General features: G+C 40.0%; 1 protein-coding gene across 2 annotated transcripts in view; it reads left to right on the forward strand.

Moving 5' to 3' along the window:
- The first annotated feature begins 11,943 nt into the window (after nt 1-11,943).
- The window catches only part of arhgap6 (Rho GTPase activating protein 6), a 58,550-nt gene continuing 48,154 nt past the window's right edge, over nt 11,944-22,339 (forward strand). The window contains exon 1 of one of the 2 annotated variants that reach the window (XM_021578941.3): nt 11,944-12,727. In XM_021578941.3, coding sequence (XP_021434616.3) covers nt 12,302-12,727 — 426 coding nt within the window. In that variant the 5' untranslated portion in view covers nt 11,944-12,301. The remainder of the gene's footprint in view (nt 12,728-22,339) is intronic. The other variant, XR_016490536.1, reaches the window with a different exon arrangement.

The raw sequence follows: 22,339 nt of genomic DNA on the forward strand, positions 1-22,339 counted from the left end.
TACCCATGTGTCTCTCTCACTTGGAAAGCCTTCTCACTGATGTCAATACCAAAGTTGATTATTGTGATTGGAATGAATTAGAATGATGTGAATAATGATAATGATGATGGTGGTGAGAGCCCAGTATAGCCTAAACATTTAACCATAGGCTATTATTAGTTTGTCTCTAAAATCACAATGCTTCCATTTCTTTAGTCATGTGACAAAAAGTATATTTGAACTGAAACATCCAAATGTCGGCCTTGTACCAGATAATATATTTTTTTTATTGAAATGTTTTATTTTCATAAAATTCGGTATACTAAAGCCTACACTCTCATAAATAAAGGTGCCCTGTACAGTAGAACCATATAGGGTCCTTCAGGTTTGTCGCTATACATGATACCTTTTTGGTGCTAGTTAGAACCGTTTGTTTCACATTCTTTAATAAAAGACTATTAAACAGAAAGAGGCAATTGGCTATAGTGCTGGCTTAACATTTTCCCTGCCAAATAGGCCTACAAAGAAATTTGACGAAGATGATTGAGCGAGAGGGTCTGTGTGCTGCGTAGTACTGTACCTTCCACAAAAAGTTTTGCTTGACAAACAGGATTTGCCCCTGAAAGAACTAATCTGATGGCAAGGGTTGTATGGAAATAAGTGGCGGGTGTTTGAGCTTTGTTGTAAAAAATAAAGACATTGTTCCTTTTCAGATTTCTTTGGTGGACATTTTAATGTTCCTATAGGGGCTTTTCGAGCAGGGCCATTCATTCTCCACCCTGAAGCTATTTCAGCGTGTTATGTGGGAATTGTATGGTGCCACTCTAGGGGCTCCATCCCCAGGCAGTTCGGTTTTTAAAAGGTGTGCGCCATTTCAGGCCGGTTTCTAAACCCATTGCGCCCTTTTGGGCTTTGGCTTTTGTTTTGGATATGCTGTGTGACGCCCCCTTTGAACCGATGGAGTCTGTGAATCTGAAGATCCTCTCCTACAAGACCGCCCTGCTTGTGTCTTTGGTCTCAGCTAAACGCATTGGAGATCTCAGCGTGTTATCCGTTCACTGCTCCTGCATGCAGTTCACCCTTGGCAAATCTAAAGTGACTCTGTGCACTAATGCGGCCTTCACCCCTAAGGTCACGACTATGTCCTACAGGCCTCTAGATTTGAGTTCTTTCCCTTTTCACCTCCTCCGTTTTCTTCTGAGGAGTAACAGTTACATGTCCTGTGTCCGGGTCTCAGTTTGTGTGAAAAACTTTTTGTTTATTTCGATAATCTGTCTTGTGGGAGAGCACTTTCTAAGGAGCGTCTCTCACACTGGATTCTGTTTTATGTCCTGTGTAGCTCAGTTGGTAGATCATGGCACCAGGATTGTGGGTTCGATTTCCCACACGGGACCAGTACGAAAAATGTATTAAAATGTAATAAGAGCGTCTGGTAAATGACTGAAATGTAAAATGATGGTGGAGGCTATTGCTCTGGGTGGTCTGCCATGGGCCATTTCATTTGGTGTCCGCTGGTGTCTGCTTGGGTCGTGATGTCCTATCCCCATAGCTGTGTTGTACAGAGATGAGCGATTGAAAGGGAACTTACAGTTGACTATAACTATAGCTCCCTGAAAGAGGGAAACTAAGTACAACACCTGTTCAGGGGCAGCCCAATTCTGGGCTCGGTGAAGAGCGGTACTGAGAAGAAGGAATGAATCCGTGTCTCTGGTTTATCACCTGTGGAAGGCGGGGATTCAGAGGGCACTAGCACACAAACTCCCCATAGCTGTGTTGTACCTCGTTTCCCTCCTTCTGGGAACAGTAGTTATAGTCATAACTGTATGTTTTACCTTGAGGAAAGATAACTGCTAAAGCAACTGGTGAAATACTATTCAGGGTTTGTAATAAGGGTAGCAGGGTAATAAATAGGGATTGATAGCAGGACACAAAGTCCATGAAAGTTAAATCCTTAAGAGATTATTGAAGCACCTGTGCGTCAACAGAAGTAACATAATTTAAAAAATACCCATCAAAATGGTGGGCTCAATCCACCCCATCTGACTATGTCGGTCTTCTGCATCTGCTGTGGAAGGTGGCCGAACTACAGCGATGTTCGTCAGACCATGACACATTCCGAAAATCAGTCTTCTCACATCTATAGCGTCTGAACGTCTGTAGCGTATGACAACACTCTCTGGAAAGAGGAGACGCTCACAAACATGATGGGGGTTCTCCGTTCTGCTCTATGACCCCCACAAGTGTCACAGGACTCATCTGAAAGTAACCCATACAAACCAATGGAAATATGGAGGTAGTTTTGTGCCAACAAAAATAAGGGGTTAAATATGTGTCCAAAAAAACAAAAATATTTCCTGAGCTTTCTTATACCGCCTAGGTATAGGACAGACACTTCTGTTTTATTTTTAATTCGATAATATTGTTGCATTTTATTTACCATTTCTTACCCTCTGAGTAGGCGATGTTTATAGTGCACATGAACATTAGCAAGACTCCCAACGTACAACTATATTTCCACCCCCAATAAATATGTTTGTTTGCTGTTTAAACTGTTTGGTACAGTATGTTACCGTAAATTCTAAATAAACAGTGATGCTCTTTTATCGGTCAATACGCAGACAGATAATCAGACCGCCTGCCTTCCCGCCTTTGAGACAATGACTCCAATTGTTAGGGCAGAGACCATCTCATATTATACACAGTATGTCTGGCTCCACTCCACATTTAATTCTAAATCCCTACTGCTTCCCATTTATTCAACTAGGAAAAGTATGTTGATTTGCAAGACAAGGATTGTCTTGACTTTCAAGAATACCTGAAGTTCTTTGCAAGATTCACCATCAAATTGTTTCAGATCTCTACTAGGCCTAGTGCAAGTTACACTATGTGTCACACCCTGACCATAGTTTACTTTGTATATTTCTATGTTTTGGTTGGTCAGGGTGTGAGCTGAGTGGGCATTCTATGTTTCATTGTCTAGTTTGTCTATTTCTATGTCTGGCCTGATATGGTTCTCAATCAGAGGCAGGTGTTAGTCATTGTCTCTGATTGGGAACCATATTTAGGTAGCCTGGGTTTCACTGTGTGTTTGTGGGTGATTGTTCCTGTCTCTGTGTTCTCACCAGTAAGGGCTGTTTCGGTTTTCGTTACGTTCTTTGTTTTGTAGTGTTTGTATCGATTCGTGTTTCACGTTTGTTTATTAAACATGGATCACAATCTACACGCCGCATTTTGATCCGACTCTCCTTCACATACAGAAAACCATGACACTATGGCACGGACAGTGACGATAAGTAGACACATGAGGATCATTAGAATATGGCAAATATTTGTCAATTATTGAATTCTATCTACGCTGTTTTTTTGTGGGCTACCTGAGACATTAAACAGATATGTGGGCAGGGCATACAGGCTGTCACCACTTTATTGATGCTCAAATTTGCATAAATGGATCATGGAAACAATTTTTCAACAAACCACATCCAACATTATATGACATTTTAGATTTTTACTAAAAACGTTTAATTTTTATTTTTTACCTCAGTCTAGCTGTTCTTATCAACACAAGACAGTTAAATGGAAACAAACCGTGGCATGTAACTGTTGCCTCTACTTTCTATACGAACGTCTTAAAGGTAGACAAAATCACTGGACATGTTAAAGGAAGAATCCACCAAAAACCACTCATTATTTTAATTTACATTGTTAAATAACACTATGAGAAGAATATTTTTTGTGGAAACATTTTTTTGGGGGCGTTATAGAAAAGTTGGTAGCAACATGGAAAATCATTGTGGAAATCTGTTGCAGCTCAAGTGGACTACACCATCTGCAATGCTCTCTCTATGGGCTGGCTGGCTAGCTAGAAAACATAGCTGTAAAATTACCTAAACGAACTGCACTTTCAATTTAGGAGTCTACAATCTCAACATGTTCAACCTTCAGATGGCAAAGGAAACTGAACTAAATTACTATTGCCCAGTAGCACTCACTTCTGTCATCATGAAGTGCTTTGAGAGACTATTCAAGGATCATATCACCTCTACCTTACCTGACACCCTAGACCCACTTCAGTTTGCTTACCGCCCCAATAGATCCACAGACGATGCAATTGCCATCGCACTGCACATTGCCCTATCTGGACAAGAGGAATACCTGTGTAAGAATGCTGTTCATTGACTATAGCTCAGCATTCAACACCATAGTACTCTCCAAGCTCCTCATTAAGCTCGAGGCCCTGGGTCTGAACCCTGCCCTGTGCAACTGGGTCCTTGACTTCCTGAATGTCCGCCCCAAGTGGTGAAGGTAGGAAACAACACCTCCACTTCGCTAATCCTCAACACTTGGGCCCCACAAGGATGCATGCTCAATCCCTCCTGTACTCCCTGTTCACCCATGACTGCGTGGCCACACACGCCGCTAACTCAATCATCAAGTTTGCAGACGACACAACAGTAGTAGGCCTGATTACCAACAATGATGAGATAGCCTATAGGGAGGAGGTGAGGGACCTGGGAGTGTGGTGCCAGGAAAATAACCTCTCACCCAATGTCAACAAAACAAAGGAGCTGATCCTGGACTTCAGGAAACCCCGCTAGCCATATCAATGGAACCACAGTGGAGAAGGTGGAAAGCTTCAAGCCCCCCGGCGTACACATCACTGACAAACTGAAATTGTCCACCTACCCATACAGTGTGGTGACAGGGCCTCTTCAACCTCCGAAGGCTGAATAAATTTGGCTTGGCACCTAAAACCCTCACACATTTTTACAGATGCACAATTGAGAGCATCCTGTCGGGCTGTAAACTACCTGCCCTCCAGGACACATACAACATAATGGGAAGTCTGATTGGAACATTCAGGGGTCTTACTCTAAACCTTGTGGGCAATTTTTTTTTTTTTTTTTTTTTTTTTTTTTTTTTTTTTTTAACCTTTATTTAACCAGGTAGGCAAGTTGAGAACAAGTTCTCATTTACAATTGCGACCTAGCCAAGATAAAGCAAAGCAGTTCGACAGATACAACAACACAGAGTTACACATGGAGTAAAACAAACATACAGTCAATAATAAAGTATAAACAAGTCTATATACAATGTGAGCAAATTAGGTGAGAAGGGAGGTAAAGGCAAAAAAGGCCTTGGTGGCAAGGTAAATACAATATAGCAAGTAAAACACTGGAATGGTAGTTTTGCAATGGAAGAATGTGCAAAGTAGAAATAAAAATAATGGGGTGCAAAGGAGCAAAATAAATAAATAAATAAAATACAGTTGGGAAAGAGGTAGTTGATAGGGCTAAATTATAGGTGGGCTATGTACAGGTGCAGTAATCTGTGAGCTGCTCTGACAGTTGGTGCTTAAAGCTAGTGAGGGAGATAAGTGTTTCCAGTTTCAGAGATTTTTGTAGTTCGTTCCAGTCATTGGCAGCAGAGAACTGGAAAGAGAGGCGGCCAAAGAAATAATTGGTTTTGGGGGTGACTAGAGAGATATACCTGCTGGAGCGTGTGCTACAGGTGGGAGATGCTATGGTGACCAGCGAGCTGAGATAAGGGGGGACTTTACCTAGCAGGGTCTTGTAGATGACATGGAGCCAGTGGGTTTGGCGACGAGTATGAAGCGAGGGCCAGCCAACGAGAGCGTACAGGTCGCAATGGTGGGTAGTATATGGGGCTTTGGTGACAAAACGGATTGCACTGTGATAGACTGCATCCAATTTGTTGAGTAGGGTATTGGAGGCTATTTTGTAAATTACATCGCCAAAGTCGAGGATTGGTAGGATGGTCAGTTTTACAAGGGTATGTTTGGCAGCATGAGTGAAGGATGCTTTGTTGCGAAATAGGAAGCCAATTCTAGATTTAACTTTGGATTGGAGATGTTTGATATGGGTCTGGAAGGAGAGTTTACAGTCTAACCAGACACCTAAGTATTTGTAGTTGTCCACGTATTCTAAGTCAGAGCCGTCCAGAGTAGTGATGTTGGACAGGCGGGTAGGTGCAGGTAGCGATCGGTTGAAGAGCATGCATTTAGTTTTACTTGTATTTAAGAGCAATTGGAGGCCACGGAAGGAGAGTTGTATGGCATTGAAGCTTGCCTGGAGGGTTGTTAACACAGTGTCCAAAGAAGGGCCGGAAGTATACAGAATGGTGTCGTCTGCGTAGAGGTGGATCAGAGACTCACCAGCAGCAAGAGCGACCTCATTGATGTATACAGAGAAGAGAGTCGGTCCAAGAATTGAACCCTGTGGCACCCCCATAGAGACTGCCAGAGGTCCGGACAACAGACCCTCCGATTTGACACACTGAACTCTATCAGAGAAGTAGTTGGTGAACCAGGCGAGGCAATCATTTGAGAAACCAAGGCTGTTGAGTCTGCCGATGAGGATGTGGTGATTGACAGAGTCGAAAGCCTTGGCCAGATCAATGAATACGGCTGCACAGTAATGTTTCTTATCGATGGCGGTTAAGATATCGTTTAGGACCTTGAGCGTGGCTGAGGTGCACCCATGACCAGCTCTGAAACCAGATTGCATAGCAGAGAAGGTATGGTGAGATTCAAAATGGTCGGTAATCTGTTTGTTGACTTGGCTTTCGAAGACCTTAGAAAGGCATGGTAGGATAGATATAGGTCTGTAGCAGTTTGGGTCAAGAGTGTCCCCCCCTTTGAAGAGGGGGATGACCGCAGCTGCTTTCCAATCTTTGGGAATCTCAGACGACACGAAAGAGAGGTTGAACAGGCTAGTAATAGGGGTGGCAACAATTTCGGCAGATAATTTTAGAAAGAAAGGGTCCAGATTGTCTAGCCCGGCTGATTTGTAGGGGTCCAGATTTTGCAGCTCTTTCAGAACATCAGCTGAATGGATTTGGGAGAAGGAGAAATGGGGAAGGCTTGGGCGAGTTGCTGTTGGGGGTGCAGTGCTGTTGACAGGGGTAGGAGTAGCCAGGTGGAAAGCATGGCCAGCAGTAGAAAAATGCTTATTGAAATTTTCAATTATGGTGGATTTATCAGTGGTGACAGTGGTGAAATAAGTGTCTCAAACGAGAAACAACTCTTATAATCTCTTCTGGTATCTGTTAGTGGTTTCCAGTATCTGATTAATGTTGATCAGAGCTATACAGTCCTGGTTCACAAGCTATGTTATCAGATGTGTCCTTTCCCTAGGGTTTACACAGGAAGAGACTGTTCCTATATTTGACAAATGTCTCAGCAGCAGCAGCTTTACTCCAAGGGAAAAAGGCTCTGCCAAAGTTGACATGCTGGTGAGCTAAGTGGCGAGTTTGAATCCAGACAGAGCCAAATGATAACATATTAAAGGAATTATTGTGCTACCTTTGGAAATGGCTATATCAACAGACTTAACTTTAAGGAACCTTGTACAGTATTCTTTTTTGATTATTGAAGGGAAATATAAAGATGACTGAAATTATGAAGTACACTTACAATCTTAAAAATAAAGGTGCAAGTTGGAACCAAATAACATTCTTGAGAGCAATGCCATAGGGGAACCATTTAAGGGGCTCTGAAGAACCATTAATGGGATGGATTTTTGAAGAAACATCCAAAACCAGAAATGTTTCGTCCCTCCAGGACCGGAATTGAATAGCCCTTGTGTTGGGTTTTAAGCCTTATTTGCATTTTTACCAGGGTGCCTTTCGAGCTAATTTTTACCAGTTCCACCAATGATTGTGTTTGGTAGTGACAGAGAGATGGTTGTTGCATTCATTAATTTCAAATTTTTAAAGATATATTTCATAAGGCCTTCTTTGAGGGCCTTGTTTTACCATAATACAGTGACCAGAAACTCGTAGTTTACAGGCTACATCAGGCCTGCAAGTCACATTATGCTGGCTTGCAAAGTGATGTGTAATTCCTATTGGAGTACCAGAGTGGGGATATCCAACTTTTTTTTTTTCCGCTAACTGCATTCAGAATGACTGTCAGGGTTGAGAAGACTAAGATATGAGATTACCTTTAACATCTAAACTGGAACAATCACTTCAGTAACAGGTGCAATAAGTCCAATTAGAAGATTGGAATAGTTTAGAAAATGTATGTTATTTATATTTTAGTAGCATAAGATCAATTAATCAATCGACCTGCAATAGATCATTCTGGGAAATATGATAATGATGGGCATGGTTTTGGTTCAACTTGTTATTAGCGCCAGTGGTGTAAAGTACTTTAGTAAAAATACTTTCAAGTATTACTTAAGTACTTTCTTTGGTTATCTGTACTTTACTTTACTATTTATATTTTTGACAACTTTTACTTTTACTTCACTACATTCCTAGAGAAAATTATATACTTTTTACACCATACATTTTCCCTTACACCCAAAAGTACTCGTTACATTTTGATTGCTTAGCAGGACAGTAAAATGGTCTAATTCACACATTTATCAAGAGAACATCCCTGGTCATCCCTTCTGCATCTGATATGGCGGACTTACTAAACACATGCTTTGTTTGGAAATTATGTCTGAGTGTTGGAGTGTGCCCCTGTAAATAAAAATAACTAGAATATGTGGCCATCTGCAGTGCTTAATATAAGGAATTTGAAAGGATTTATACTTGTACTTTTACTTTTGATAGTTAAGTATATTTTCAATTATACATTTACATTTGTATTTGTATTTATTATGGTCCTGATGTTTGAGTTTGAGTTTATTTTTATTTTTACAGGGACAGTGCACATTAATCAACGTTTCAGTAAAAGTGCCGGTTTTAGCCAGCCGGCTAATTTTCAACCACAGTCCCTGGGCAGGTTATTAAAAACAATTACAATATAGACAATAGCAGCATAGAACAAGCAAGACATAGCAACATAGGACAAGCAAGACATAGCATACAGACAGAGCAACATAGGACAAGCAAGACGCAGCATACAGACAGAGCAACATAAAACAAAAAGCAGCAAGACAAAATTCATAAAAGCAACAAAGTGTTTCCACACCTCACAAGCTACAGACAACAGACAACATGGAAAGCGGCAACACACAGCTAGGGACCATGTTCACAAATCTGATTGACCTTTAGCCATGTCTTCAAGCATTTTGTGAAAGTGTGATATGTGGTGCAGTTATGTGTGTCTGATGGCAGTGTATTCCAGACATGGGAAGCTCTCACAGAGAATGCAGATTTACTAAAGGTGTTTTTCCTTAGGGGAACTATACAGTCACCTCTCATGGCAGACCTTGTGGATCTGCTGCCATATGTCTGGGTTTTCTGTTTAACAAAAATATTGAGTGGAGGGGGAGCCAGGCCATTAAGGATCTTGAATACAAAACATGCGTCGGTGTATTGCACAAGATTTTCCCAACTCAAGAGCTCATGCTTTCTAAGGATGTGACAATGATGATGGCTATTGGGCTTCCTATCAAGCACTTTGAGAGCCTGTTTGTAGACAGACTGAATAGGTTTTAATGTTGTACAGCAAGCTTGGGCCCAACTAGTCAAGCAGTATGTTAAGTGGGGGAGTATCATAGATTTGAAGTACAGTTTTGCTACCTCTGTAGTCAAACAATTTCGTATAAATCGGAAAATAGCTAGGTTGAATTTGGTTATTTGAATGACCTTTTTCACATGCTTTTTAAAAGAGAGGTTGGAATCAAGTATGATGCCTAGGTACTTAAAATCGGATACCACCTGGAGCTTCTCCCCTGTGGAATAGAGTTCCATGTAGTCATGGCTCTATGTAGTACTGTGCATTGTCTGCTTTGGACTTGGGGACTGTGAAGAGACCTCTGGTGGTATGTCTTGTGGGGTATTTTATTATTTTTTTTTACCTTTATTTAACTAGGCAAGTCAGTTAAGAACAAATTATTATTTTCAATGATGGCCTAGGAACAGTGGGTTAACTGCCTGTATGCACGAGGGTCTGAGCTGTTTGCTTGCCTTTTGATACTTAAGTATATTTAAAACCAAATACTTTTAGATCTTTACTCAAGTAGTATTTTACTGGGTGACTTTCACTTTTATTTGAGTCAATTAAGGTATCTTAACTTTTACTCAAGTATTACGATTGGGTACTTTTTCTTCCACTGATTAACGCCAACACTACACTGTAAAATGTACAGTAATGTAGTCTTAATTTAACACTTGAATCAACACTGGAAATGTTACAATAAAAAATCTAAACTAGTTAAAGCTGGTACATGTAACTTTTTGTGTGACTGACCAAATTCACATAGAAAGGTAAGTTATAGATCTGTCATTCTAATTGAAAGCAAGTCTAAAAAGCAGTATATCTATTCTATGTGTGCTATTTCCATGCTTCCCGTTCTTAAGTTACAATTTTGTGTCTTTTACTTGAGGTTTTGTACACCAGCATCAAACAGACGAAAATGCAATAGTTTTGGTTATGTAAAATATATATCACAGCTTGCTTGTTTTGTCACATAAACTAAAATTAGGTGAATTGTTTGAATTTTAGCCACTATGAAATGTTGGAGAGATTTTTGCATAGTGTATCTTTAAAGGCCCAATGCAGACCAATCTCAATTTCAAATCATTTCAAATATTAAGTACCTTACTGTGATTGTTTACATAGAAAATTGTTAAAAAGAAACAAAAATACACTATAAAAATACAAGTATATGGATGCCCCTTCAAATTCACCCGTTGCTGACAGCTGTATGAAACCGAGCACACAGCCATGCAATTATTATAGACAAATATTGGCAGTAGAATGGCCTATACTGAATAGCTCAGTGACTTTCAATGTGGCACCGTCATAGGATGCCACCTTTCCAACAAGTCAGTTAGTCAAATTTCTGCCTTGCTAGATTTTCTCCAGTAAGTGCTGTTATTGTGAAGTGGAAATGTCTAAGAGCAACAACAGCTCAGCCGCGAAGTGGTAGGCCACACAAGCTCACAGAACTGGACTGCCGAGTGCTGAAGTGCGTCTTTCCTCAGTTGCAACACTCACTACCAAGTTCCAAACTGCCTCTGGAAGCAACATCAGCACAATAACTGTTAGTCAGGAGCCGCACACAAGCCTAAGATCACCATGCGCAGTGCTAAGCATCGGCTGGAGTGGTGTAAAGCTCGCAGCCATTGGAAAAGTGTTCACCATCTGGCAGTCCGAAGGACGAATCTGGGTTTGGCGGATGCCAGGAAAACACTACCTGCCCGAATGCATAGTGTTAACTGTAAAGTTTGGTGGCAGAGGAATAATGGTCTGGGGCTGTTTTTCATTGTTCGGGCTAGGCCCCTTAGCTCCAGTGAAGGGAAATCTTAACACTACAGCATACAATGACATTCTTGACCATTCTGTGCTGAATGGCTGAATGGAAGCAAGCCCCTCGGCAATGTTCCAACATCTTGTGGAAAGCCTTCCAAAAGATTGGAGGTTGTTATAGCAGCAAAGGGGGACCAACTCCATATTAATGCCCATGATTTTGGAATGATATGTTTGACGAGCAGGTGTCTACATACTTTTGGCCATGTAGTGTAGCTTCTTAGCAAAGAGCAATTTCTCAAGCAATAATTTTACTAGGACTGTCTGGGAGTAGTCTGATTGGGGAGGGGAAAACTGTAAACTAGCTGTTATTGGCAGAGGTTTGGAACTATATTATTTGTCTATCAACTAATAAACCGCCTGGTGATGTCACCAGGCAGGCCAAAACTCAATCCCACTAAAATAGGCTGAAATTTCAGGTGGTATTTTCAAACAGCTGTTACACTAAAAGGGTATTATCATCATTTTTACAATTCCACAGTATTATTCCAACAGTGTGTTTATAAAACAATATATATTAAACAAAAAAATCACGTTTTGACTGCACTGGGCCTTTAACACTGGCCAATTTGCTGTATGCTAATACATAGTTATCCACGGAACCTTAAGAACTGAGGAAGAACCTTCATTTTTTTCTTCAGTGTACCCCACAAAACCACATCTTATTCTATTCCAATATATTTTATGGATGTGAAATCACATTTAATTATGACGGTGGCGGGACTGGGAGTAGAGCGGTTTTCATGCGATGAGTCAGATGCATGCATCTATTTCTTATTACTCAGAAGGGCGAAGCTTGGTGACACGCAAGAGTCCACGGTTGTGAAACTATACTACCATCCCTGTTCTTGTAAATTATGAAAAGGAAGAACTAACAAAGAAGAACTATAGCTGAGCGAATTACTTTTGTTTGTGGGTTTTCTTGGTTGAATATCAGGGTCGTATGGGGCGCAACAGGTAGCCAGCCTTACCACTGAGAATGGAAGGCGTGTGATTATGTTTATTCAAGGTAACCATTTAATCTCTGATCGCTTTAATGAACTCGATATAGTAGCCTATGTTACTTTGTGAAACGTTAAGAATAACGATATGTCCGCGCACGGGTTGCTGAGCAGCGTTTTCTCATGCTCCTCGCAAACATCCGAAACAAGGTCCAAACGGAGACTGAGAAAGGCTATAAGTTTGGACCCAGCTTTGATAAAACGCGATGGGACTGAACCGGATGGGACATCTGGTCAAGCAGATGATCAAAAGTCGCTCCGAGCCTCAAACGAATGCCTCTCCAAACTAGACGCGCGCCTTACAGCCGGAGTTAAACACTGTCAATCGGCATCCTCAAGCCTGTCAATATATTTGGATACTTCTGGCCATTTCGACAATGATTCAAAAGCCACTAAAAGAAGCCCCTATACTCCAACCGGAAGCTCAAGCACTTTATTTTCACCTAGAAAGTGGCTTCAAAAGAAGCCATCTCCACCATCCATCCCTCATTCAAATGCTGCATGGAAATCTGAAGTAAGCAAGTCTTAAAATTACAGTTTTATTGATGCTGTTGTTGTTGATGATGATGGTGATCACGATTATATTATTGTTGATCAAACTGTCCATGATGTAGACAACAGGTTGTATTACACAGCGATAAGCACGTGAATGAAGGTGATGATGATGATGATGATGATGATTATGATTGAAGGTCGAGGTGGAAGTAGTAGCATTTGTAGTGGTATCGTGACATGACCACCTAGTTTTACAGTGTAACAGTCAATTACAAGGTTCAAAAACATGTATAGAGTCATAGTAATATTTACACCTGTTTTCCTGGGAAATGTCCATTCTAACTTTCAATTGTATATTTGTTGTGACATGTCTGAAACACTCACAATTGAGCAATAGGATGTCAATTAGACAGTATGATGTCACCACAAACTGCTGTCTGACAAAGGTGGATGTGCCATATCAAAAACCTGTAGCCTATTGCTGTATAGCCTATAGAAACTGTAGTTATAGCCTATAGTCCGTTAACATTTACCAAATGTTGTTACATTACAGGCTTATTCTAAAATGTAATAAATTATTTTCCCCCTCTTCAATCTACACACAACTCCCATAATGACAAAGCAAAAATTGGTTTTTAGACATTTTTGCAAATTTATAACAAATAAAACACTGAAATATCACATTTACTTAAGTATTCAGGCCCTTTACTCTGTGCTTTGTTGAAGCACCTTTGGCAGTGATTACAGCCTCGAGTCTTCTTGGGTATGACGCTACAAGCTTGGCACACCTGTATTTGGGGAGTTTCTCCCATTCATCTCTGAAGATCCTCTCAAGCTCTGTCAGGTTGGATAGGGAGTGTCGCTGCACAGCTATTTTCTGGATGGCAGGTAGCCTGGCGGGTAGGACTGTTGGGCCATGAACCAAAAGGTTGCTGGATCGAATCTCCAAGCTGAAAAGGTAAAAAATCTGTTGTTCTGCCCCTGAGCAAGGCAGTTAACCCACTGTTCACTGGGTGCCCGATGATGTGGATGTCCCCCGCACCAGAGGGGTTGTGTTAAATGCAGATGACACATTTTAGTTGTACAACTGACTAGGTATCCCCCTTTCCCTCTCCAGAGATGTTTGATCAGGTTCAAGTCCAGGCTTTGCCTGGGCTACTCAAGGACATTCAGAGACTTGTCCCTAAGCCACTCCTGTGTTCTCTTGGCTGGGTTGTTGTCCTGTTGGAGGGTGAACCTTCGCCCCAGTCTGAGGTCCTGTGTGCTTTGGAGCAGGTTTCCATCAAGGATCTTTTTGTATTTTTCTCCATTCATCTTCCCCTCGATCCTGACTCGTCTCCCAGTGGGTGGGGAAATATATTAATGAGCAGGCCTTGACTGACAGCTCTTTGAAATGCCTATGTTAAGCAATGAGGATGCAGTGAGCAGATTGCGGTAAAAATAATCTCAAGCTAATTTGGTGATACACAAAGCAACTCAACCAACATTAAATTTGCATCAACTATATATACAGTATATACAGTGCCTTGCGAAAGTATTCGGCCCCCTTGAACTTTGCATAAAGCAAAATCTACAATAGAATGGTTCAAAAATAAACATATCCAGGTGTTAGAATGGCCAAGTCAAAGTCCAGACCTGAATCCAATCGAGAATTTGTGGAAAGAACTGAAAACTGCTGTTCACAAATGCTCTCCATCCAACCTCACTGAGCTCGAAAAATTTCAGTCTCTCGATGTGCAAAACTGATAGAGACATACCCCAAGCGACTTACAGCGACTTACAGCTGTAATCGCAGCAAAAGGTGGCGCTACAAAGTATTAACTTAAGGGGGCTGAATAATTTTGCACGCCCAATTTTTCAGTTTTTGATTTGTTAAAAAAGTTTGAAATATCCAATAAATGTCGTTCCACTTCATGATTGTGTCCCACTTGTTGTTGATTCTTCACAAAAAAATACAGTTTTATATCTTTATGTTTGAAGCCTGAAATGTGGCAAAAGGTCACAAAGTTCAAGGGGGCCGAATACTTTCGCAAGGCACTGTGTATATATATATATATATATTTAGATTTATATCTCCCGTTTGGCATGTCTCTTGTGATGCGGTTCACAGTAACTAACTAAGACCCAACACAGAGGAAAGGGCAAAAATACAAGTATCTTTCCCATAGATCAATAGGGTAAACTTTTTTATTATATTTGCTGACCACTACAGTCAAATTTTGGCACCAGTAGCTATTTATACCATGCCCATCTCCAAATACGCCTTCTCAGATGTTGGTTACAAAGCGGTACTTATTTAAATTCTGTAAGAGAATATTGTGGTACATTTGGTGTATTAAAATGAGAGTTCAGGTGATGTCACCTTGCCCCCTTAATAATGAATCCAAGTGTTTGACATGGACCAGTAACCTTATAATCAAACTTTATCAATGTCATAGTAACAGTCATTTTTCATACTTTGGTCATCATACCTTCATCTGGTTACCTTCAAATATCATCCAAATCATTAAAACATGATTTTGACTGTTATTGACCTTTAATTGTTAAGTTCTTAAAAATTAACTTACAATGTCAAAAGAAGTGCTCAACCTTCATCTTCTTCTTATTTTTATTCTTCTTCTTCTTCATGTTGCTTTCCGGCAGACTAGACGGTATGTTGCGTATTGCTGCCTTTCACAAGCTAGGTTCCCATCCAATTTGCGACAAATTTTCAATTTGAATATTTTAAAGTCTGCATAAAACAATTTGCACGTTTTCCCAACGGAGATGGGTTTCCATCCAACTGACTTTTTTTCACCACCGTGTGAAATTCATCATCATTTATTTAATCTGTAGCCAAATAAACTGCATGCTTTCCCGAGTCGTAGTGGGAGGACCACACAACATATGACATCACAAAAAGATCCCACCATGTCGAAAGAACAAATTGTCTTAAAATTGTACCGGCATTTGATGTTTCCATCAGCCCAGTCGTGACCTTTTTCATGCATCAGGTAATTAATCTGTATGAAGTGGTTGGATGGAAACATGGGTCTTTGGAAAGTGTATAGCACATTTGTTCACAAAAAAAGGGGAAATGGGGAAAGAAAGGAAATTGTACCGTCATTATTACTATGAGGTTAAAGTACATATTGTCAGCCTTTATTTGAGGTTATTTTCATTTCACGGTGAACTGTTTAGAAATTACACCACTTTCTGTACATAGCCCCCTCATTTTAGGGGACCAAAAGTATTGAAACAAATTCACTTACTGTATGTGTATTAAAGTAGTTTTAAAATGTTTAGTATTTGGTCCCATATTCCTAGCACTCAATGCTTACATAAAACGTATGACTCTACAAGCTAAGAGGTTGTGAGTTCAAATCCTAGGTGTGGTTGAGTACCAAAGTGTGCTAAGCAATGTTGAGGTCAATTAACGTTTTTAATGTTATATTGTTTTTGTTTAACTCTGAGCTACTGTACCAGTCAAAAGTTTGGACACACCTACTCATTCCAGTGTTTTCCCTTTATTTTTTTATATTTTCTACATTGTATAAAAATAGTGAATACATCAAAACTATTAAATGACACATATGGAATCATGTAGTAACCAGAAAAGTGTTAAACAAATCAAAATATATTTTATATTTGAAATTCTTCAAAGTAGCCACCCTTTGCCTTGATGACAGCTTTGCACCTTTACTAGCTAGCTTGTCAACCAGGCTATAGACAGCATTGCATTGTGGGTTTTGTAGTTGATGTGTGCTGCAACATATTTTCGAAAATGATTTTCACATTGCTACCAACCTTATTATAACAACAAAATTAAACATTTGTTCACAAAAAAACATTGTGTTATTTAACACTGTAAATTACATGAATTAGTGATTGTGGGTATATTTTTCCTTTAAATTCCATTCAATTCAGAAAGTAAACCAAAATCCAATTCCTAATTTTAAGCTCTTGAAAATAAATAAATACACATTTCTGTGTACTTAATGAAAACAGTTTGTTGTTGTATATTTACTCAGAAAATACAGTTAAGCTGTAGAAATGTATTAAATGTTGTTTTCACTATTTTCATCGCAACTCAGTAGCCGGTAACTTACTGTAAAATGACGGGATTTTTAAAAACAGTTTGTTGCATAAGCACCTCTACAGTATTTTATACGTTTAAATACAATTTCATTGGAGGCATGCCAAGTTAATTTGCAGGAAGGGTGTATTGCGATTGACAGCGATTGACAGTAAATATATAGCAATACACTAATACAGTATCCTATTACTGTAGACATTTACCATATAATGACTGTAAAATGTACCACAAAATTAACAGCAATGGATAAGTGTAGTTACATGTCATCATGTGTCATGTGTTATCAATGTGTTTTTGGAACACTTCACGTGATCATGTTTTCAAATGTGTAATTCAATGTGTTATTGCTGTTCAGCTAAATTATGTTCAACTATCATTTTACCCTCATCAATCTAAACACAGTACCCCATAATGACGAAGCAAAAGCAGGTTTTTAGACATTTTTGCAATTTTATAAAAAATTTAAAACTGAAATATCACATTTACATAAGTATTCAGACCCTTTACTCAGTACTTTGTTGAAGCACCTTTGGTAGGGATTACAGCCTTGAGTCTTCTTGCTAGAAACTTAGCACACCTGTATTTGGGGAGTTTCTCACATTCTTCTCTGCAGATTCTCTCAAGCTCTATCAGGTTGGATGGGGAGAGTCGTTGCACAGCTATTTTCAGGTCTCTTCAGAGATGTCCGGCCTCTGGCTGGGCCACTCAAGGACATTCAGAGACTTGTCCCGTAGCCACTCCTGCATTGTCTTGGCTGTGTGCTTAGGGTTGTTGTCCCGTTGAACCTCCGCCCAAGTCTGAGGTCCTGAGCTCTCTGGAGCAGGTTTTCATCAAGGATCTCTCTGTACTTTGCTCCATTCATCTTTCCCTCGATCCTGACTAGCTTCTCAGTCCCTGCCACTGAAAAACATTCCCACAGCATGATGCTTGCCACCAACATGCTTCACCGTTGGGATGGTGCCAGGTTTCCTCCAGACGTGATGCTTGGACTTCAGGCCAAAGATTTTAATCTTGGTTTCATCAGACCAGAGAATCTTGTTTTTCATGGTCTAAGAGGCATTTAGGTACTTTTTGGCATACTCCAAGCGGACTGTCATGTGCCTTTTTATTGAGGAGTGTCTTTCCGTCTGGCCACTCTACCATAAAGGCCTTGAGTGTATTTTAAAAAAAGCTGAGATTTACTTTGAAGTCCAAAGTGTAGAAATCCGTTATGTACACAGACAGGGTGGCATAGCAGGAGGATAAGAATGCCGTGACTCATTTTTGTTTGCAGGGCATCACCTGTGAAATCTGATGTGAACATTTGAATCCACATGTGAAACTTCATGTGAAATATCACATTTGAAGCATTCCAAAAACACATGGTTTTGCATGATTTCACATGTGAAAATCCACATCATAACAAGATAGCTTTGCACACTCTTGTGCATGACATGGAAATGTCACTTAAAATCATGTGTTTTTTCCGGTAAGAGTGGAACTAAAGAGGATTTTACCTGGAAACTAAAAGGGTTCTCCTATGGGGACAGCCTAAGGACCCTTTTGGAACCCTTTTCTCAGAGTGTAGCGGCATGTCCTACTCTGAGTTGGTCACCCTTTGACCCTGGATTTAAATATTCTTTGTTGTAAGAATGTGCAGAATGTGCAGTACAGATCTGTACTGGTAACGAGTGTAGCTTCTACTCACCTGTTCCCAAGACACATCAGTGCTTTAGGATCATGAAAGTGTCTGACAAGACAGTTATTGTTGTTGCTGCTGCAGCTCAGCTACATTATGCAGGTGAATTGCTCTGCCATGTGCGACAAGTATTGCTAATTTAATGATGGTCTTAGCCAAGGAGAGAGGCTTTACTGGTGTCATGTCATAATGTCACACTCCTCTGGAGCTCTTGTCATACACAAACCCTTAGGTCACTAAGGGTAATTCAGACTTAACAAAAGCAGAAGGCTGTTCACTTCTTGTAGGTTGTTTAATGCCGAAGATGTCTTTTACAGTATTATTTAGAGTGTCCAACAGCCATGAGAAGCCGGAACAGCTCACTAATTCAGTGGCAATCCTTGAAGGTGAATGATAAATGGAGCGATTCCTGTGCAGATCAAGTCCCAGTAGCAGCACGACCCTAAGAAGGTATCCACGGGTGTACTGTTTATTTAGCATTACCAAGATGTATTGAAAGGGTGACATTATGATAGGTTTTAATGAAGACCAGGCTTCTGGTTTCTTCATACCACAGTCATCAGCAAGGGCTCCAAACCCAAAGCCAGATCCCTCAGAAATGTAATCACTGTAAATCCGATTGAGGCTGATTAATAGCAGGGGGGAGTAGGTCTATGACAGTGGAATACTTAATAGGATTTATTGTGCCATTGGGACTGAATATCTTACATGGTGCTCATGCTCTGAAAATCGGCTGCCAGTGTTTACAATACCACATTGAAGTTGATTAGTGGGCTTTATGTATATTTCCTTGTTATATCTTAGTAACTTTTAAGTAAATGTTGTGTTACCTTAAAACACTGATTCAAAATGGAATCTACATGATGAATCAATTAAGTTTGTCTTCTGGATTAAAATTTGTTGAAATCTGACTCATCAATGGTAATGATTGAGTATTTTATTAGTGAATTACAGTAGCTATGTAGTTTGCATTAGTGTTATGAAGCACAGATGTTCATTACCAATGTTAAATCAGATTTATGCATATAATTATAAAAAATGTTCAATGCTATTTAATAATAGTTGAAAGCTCTTGGGAGTGTGAGTCAAGTGCCAGTGCTACCATTTGCTTCATTGACCAAGAATGTGGTAGAACAGCAGAGGCCAATCCAGACTACAGTTTAGCCAGTTCAGTTAAGATGAGGGCACCTTGGTGTGAGATTCTACAGATTCACATGACCATGGTCAGTGTGGAGTTAAGTCCGTAAACTGACAAGACTAACAAACTTTAGGTACAGTTGAAGTCAGAAGTTTACATACACCTTAGCCAAATACATTTAAACTCAGTTTTTCACAATTCTTGAAATGTAATCTTTCCAAAACTATAGTTTCTTAACAAGAAATTTGTGGAGTGGTTGAAAAACAAGTTTTAATGACTCCAACCTAAGTGTATGTAAACTTCCGACTTCAACTGTACATGTCATTTCAGGTCAATAACCACAGTCACGTGTTAGGTCCAAGGTGTCATAATATGCGACTGTGGTTCGTTTGTTCCTGCTGTATCTAAGGGACTTTGGACTGACCCAATAACAACAGTGAAGTCAGTTTGACATTGTTTTCCCCGTTGTATGAAACCCTGCACCGCAGCCCCCTACTTACAGCCTGCAGTTCCCTCTTTCTCTCCTTTGATTAGATGTGCAGTATGTCCTGTAACCTCTGGTCTTTGTTTAGGACAAAGGAACTGCAGTATGTGAAGCTTTCCATTGGGTTGTTAAAGGTTCAGACCAAGATCTAAGAGTCGTTACAATGTCCACAGATATTCTGTTTCTGTAAGGTACATTTATTTGGCTTATGTAATGTCCACTTCACCTAGATGTACCATGCATGTACACTAAATGTGATCTGTTAAGTGGATGTTCAATGCCCTACGCATCATTGTATAGTTTCCGTATAGAGAGCTCTATTTTGGCAAACCTAATGCAATGGTAAACCTTAACGCTGGCGATACCGCTATAGGTTCGGGGATGGCGTGATACGTAAATGTTTCTAAATATGAGTGTCACTGGATCCTCTCATCTCCCGCTCCATGATGGGCATATAACCCCTCCATGTAGGCTTTAACGCACATCCAAATCCTAAATGATAACAGGGGCTGGCTAAAATAATGTCAAATAGCCTACAGAGATGAAAAGGGGATGTCCGCTCACTGTTTTGCTGCTCCCAAACTTGATATTTTAATAAAGCTTAGAGGATTAAGATTTATTTCAAAGTGATCTCACGAGCCTAACCCTTAATTGTCTTGACTCCGCAGCGAATGCATTGGGCAGGACAAAATAAATGCCTTAATTGAGAGGAGAGAACGCTTGGTTTTTAATCTCATTAAACAAAATTGGGGGGAAATGTTTCTGTTGTATTTATCACTTTGGTGCAATTTTCACAAGTATGTGGTACATTTTCACAAGTATGTGGTACATTTTCACAAGTATGTGGTACATTTTCACACGTATGTGGTACATTTTCACAAGAATGTGGTATATTTTCACAACTCTTAGTACAAAACTCAAAACGGATCTTCTAAAGGGAAGTTATTTCAAACCTCTAAGCACATTTTCAATTGAATACTAAATACAACACACAAAATCATACAGTCACTTTTACACCAAACTTAATCAGTGTTTCATTGCAATACATGTTCATATAATGTCCATTCACAATGCAATGATCACATTACTTTTGATATGATTATCTTCTCTTTTGTTAAAATACATTTGACTATTACGTAATCCGACTGCTCTTAATTCATGATCACCTAACCATTTGGTACACCTATAGATTTTACATAAGGTGGCCCTGAAGCCCAAGGCAAAAAAAAACAAAAAAACAGACTCTTGGAATTATCTCGCTTGAATGACTTAGTAAAAATGCTTTTTTTAAAACAAGTCGAGACACTAAATTGACCGTATTACCGCCAGACCAGCGATCCCGAGTCATGACGGCAGTCAAATTCAAAGGCTTCTCCAAGCTCTGATGCTGCTGATGGTCATCAGTAGTGATGGATTCTGGGTTCTGACTCCTGAACTTGGAATAGTGTTAATTATCAGGTATCCTATTGAAATATTGAGTGCTATGGTCTAGAGGGTCTACACCTGAAGTTAATGATTATCTGTAGGAGGAATGTATATGGTAGAGGCAATGAAGCTTGGAATGTACTGAGTGCAGGGAATACGATATGTTGGCAGGCACTGATAAGGGTGGAGAGCTGTGGATTAGTGAGAAGGGGGGTCGAGGTCAGGTCACATTAAGGGAGAAGGAACAGTTTGTTGCCTAGTAATAAAGATGCAATGTTTAGAGAGAAGGAGACTCCACCCACATTGGGGTATATATATTACCACTTGTGTGAATGTCTTTTGTCTGTTGCAGCTATTTTGACCCAATGTGTGAATAAACTTGGTTTATGCTTTTCTGATCATCCGTGAGTTTAAATAGGTTCATTTAAAACCTAACAGTAGCCTGCCAAAGTTGATAACTGCCTTGTATTCAGGACTCTATTGTCACTCTAATCACCCTGACATCAATGCAAATGTGATCGAAAATCTAATCAACGAGAGCCCATGAGCTCATGTTGCAGAAACATTTCTATGGGCTATGCAGTTGCCTCAGAAAACAGAGCAATGGCCTCTACTCAGCTTTCTATAGGCTAGGCATACTATATGTATTTCTCAACTTTCCCAATATTAAGCACATTGCTTTTCTTTACAACAGGAGTGTTTCCTACCTGGCTGGCATGAAAATGAACCACGGGAAAAGCGTCCTCCAATCGCTATTTCAGTGCATAGATCGCGCATTGTCTTCCGTTGCCCCTGTTTCGAGACGAGTGCATGAAAATGGTCCATTCTAAA

This window comes from Oncorhynchus mykiss, chromosome 22, assembly GCF_057628025.1.
Source record: "Oncorhynchus mykiss isolate SJ-2025 chromosome 22, ASM5762802v1, whole genome shotgun sequence".
Classification (NCBI taxonomy): Eukaryota; Metazoa; Chordata; class Actinopteri; order Salmoniformes; family Salmonidae; genus Oncorhynchus; species Oncorhynchus mykiss.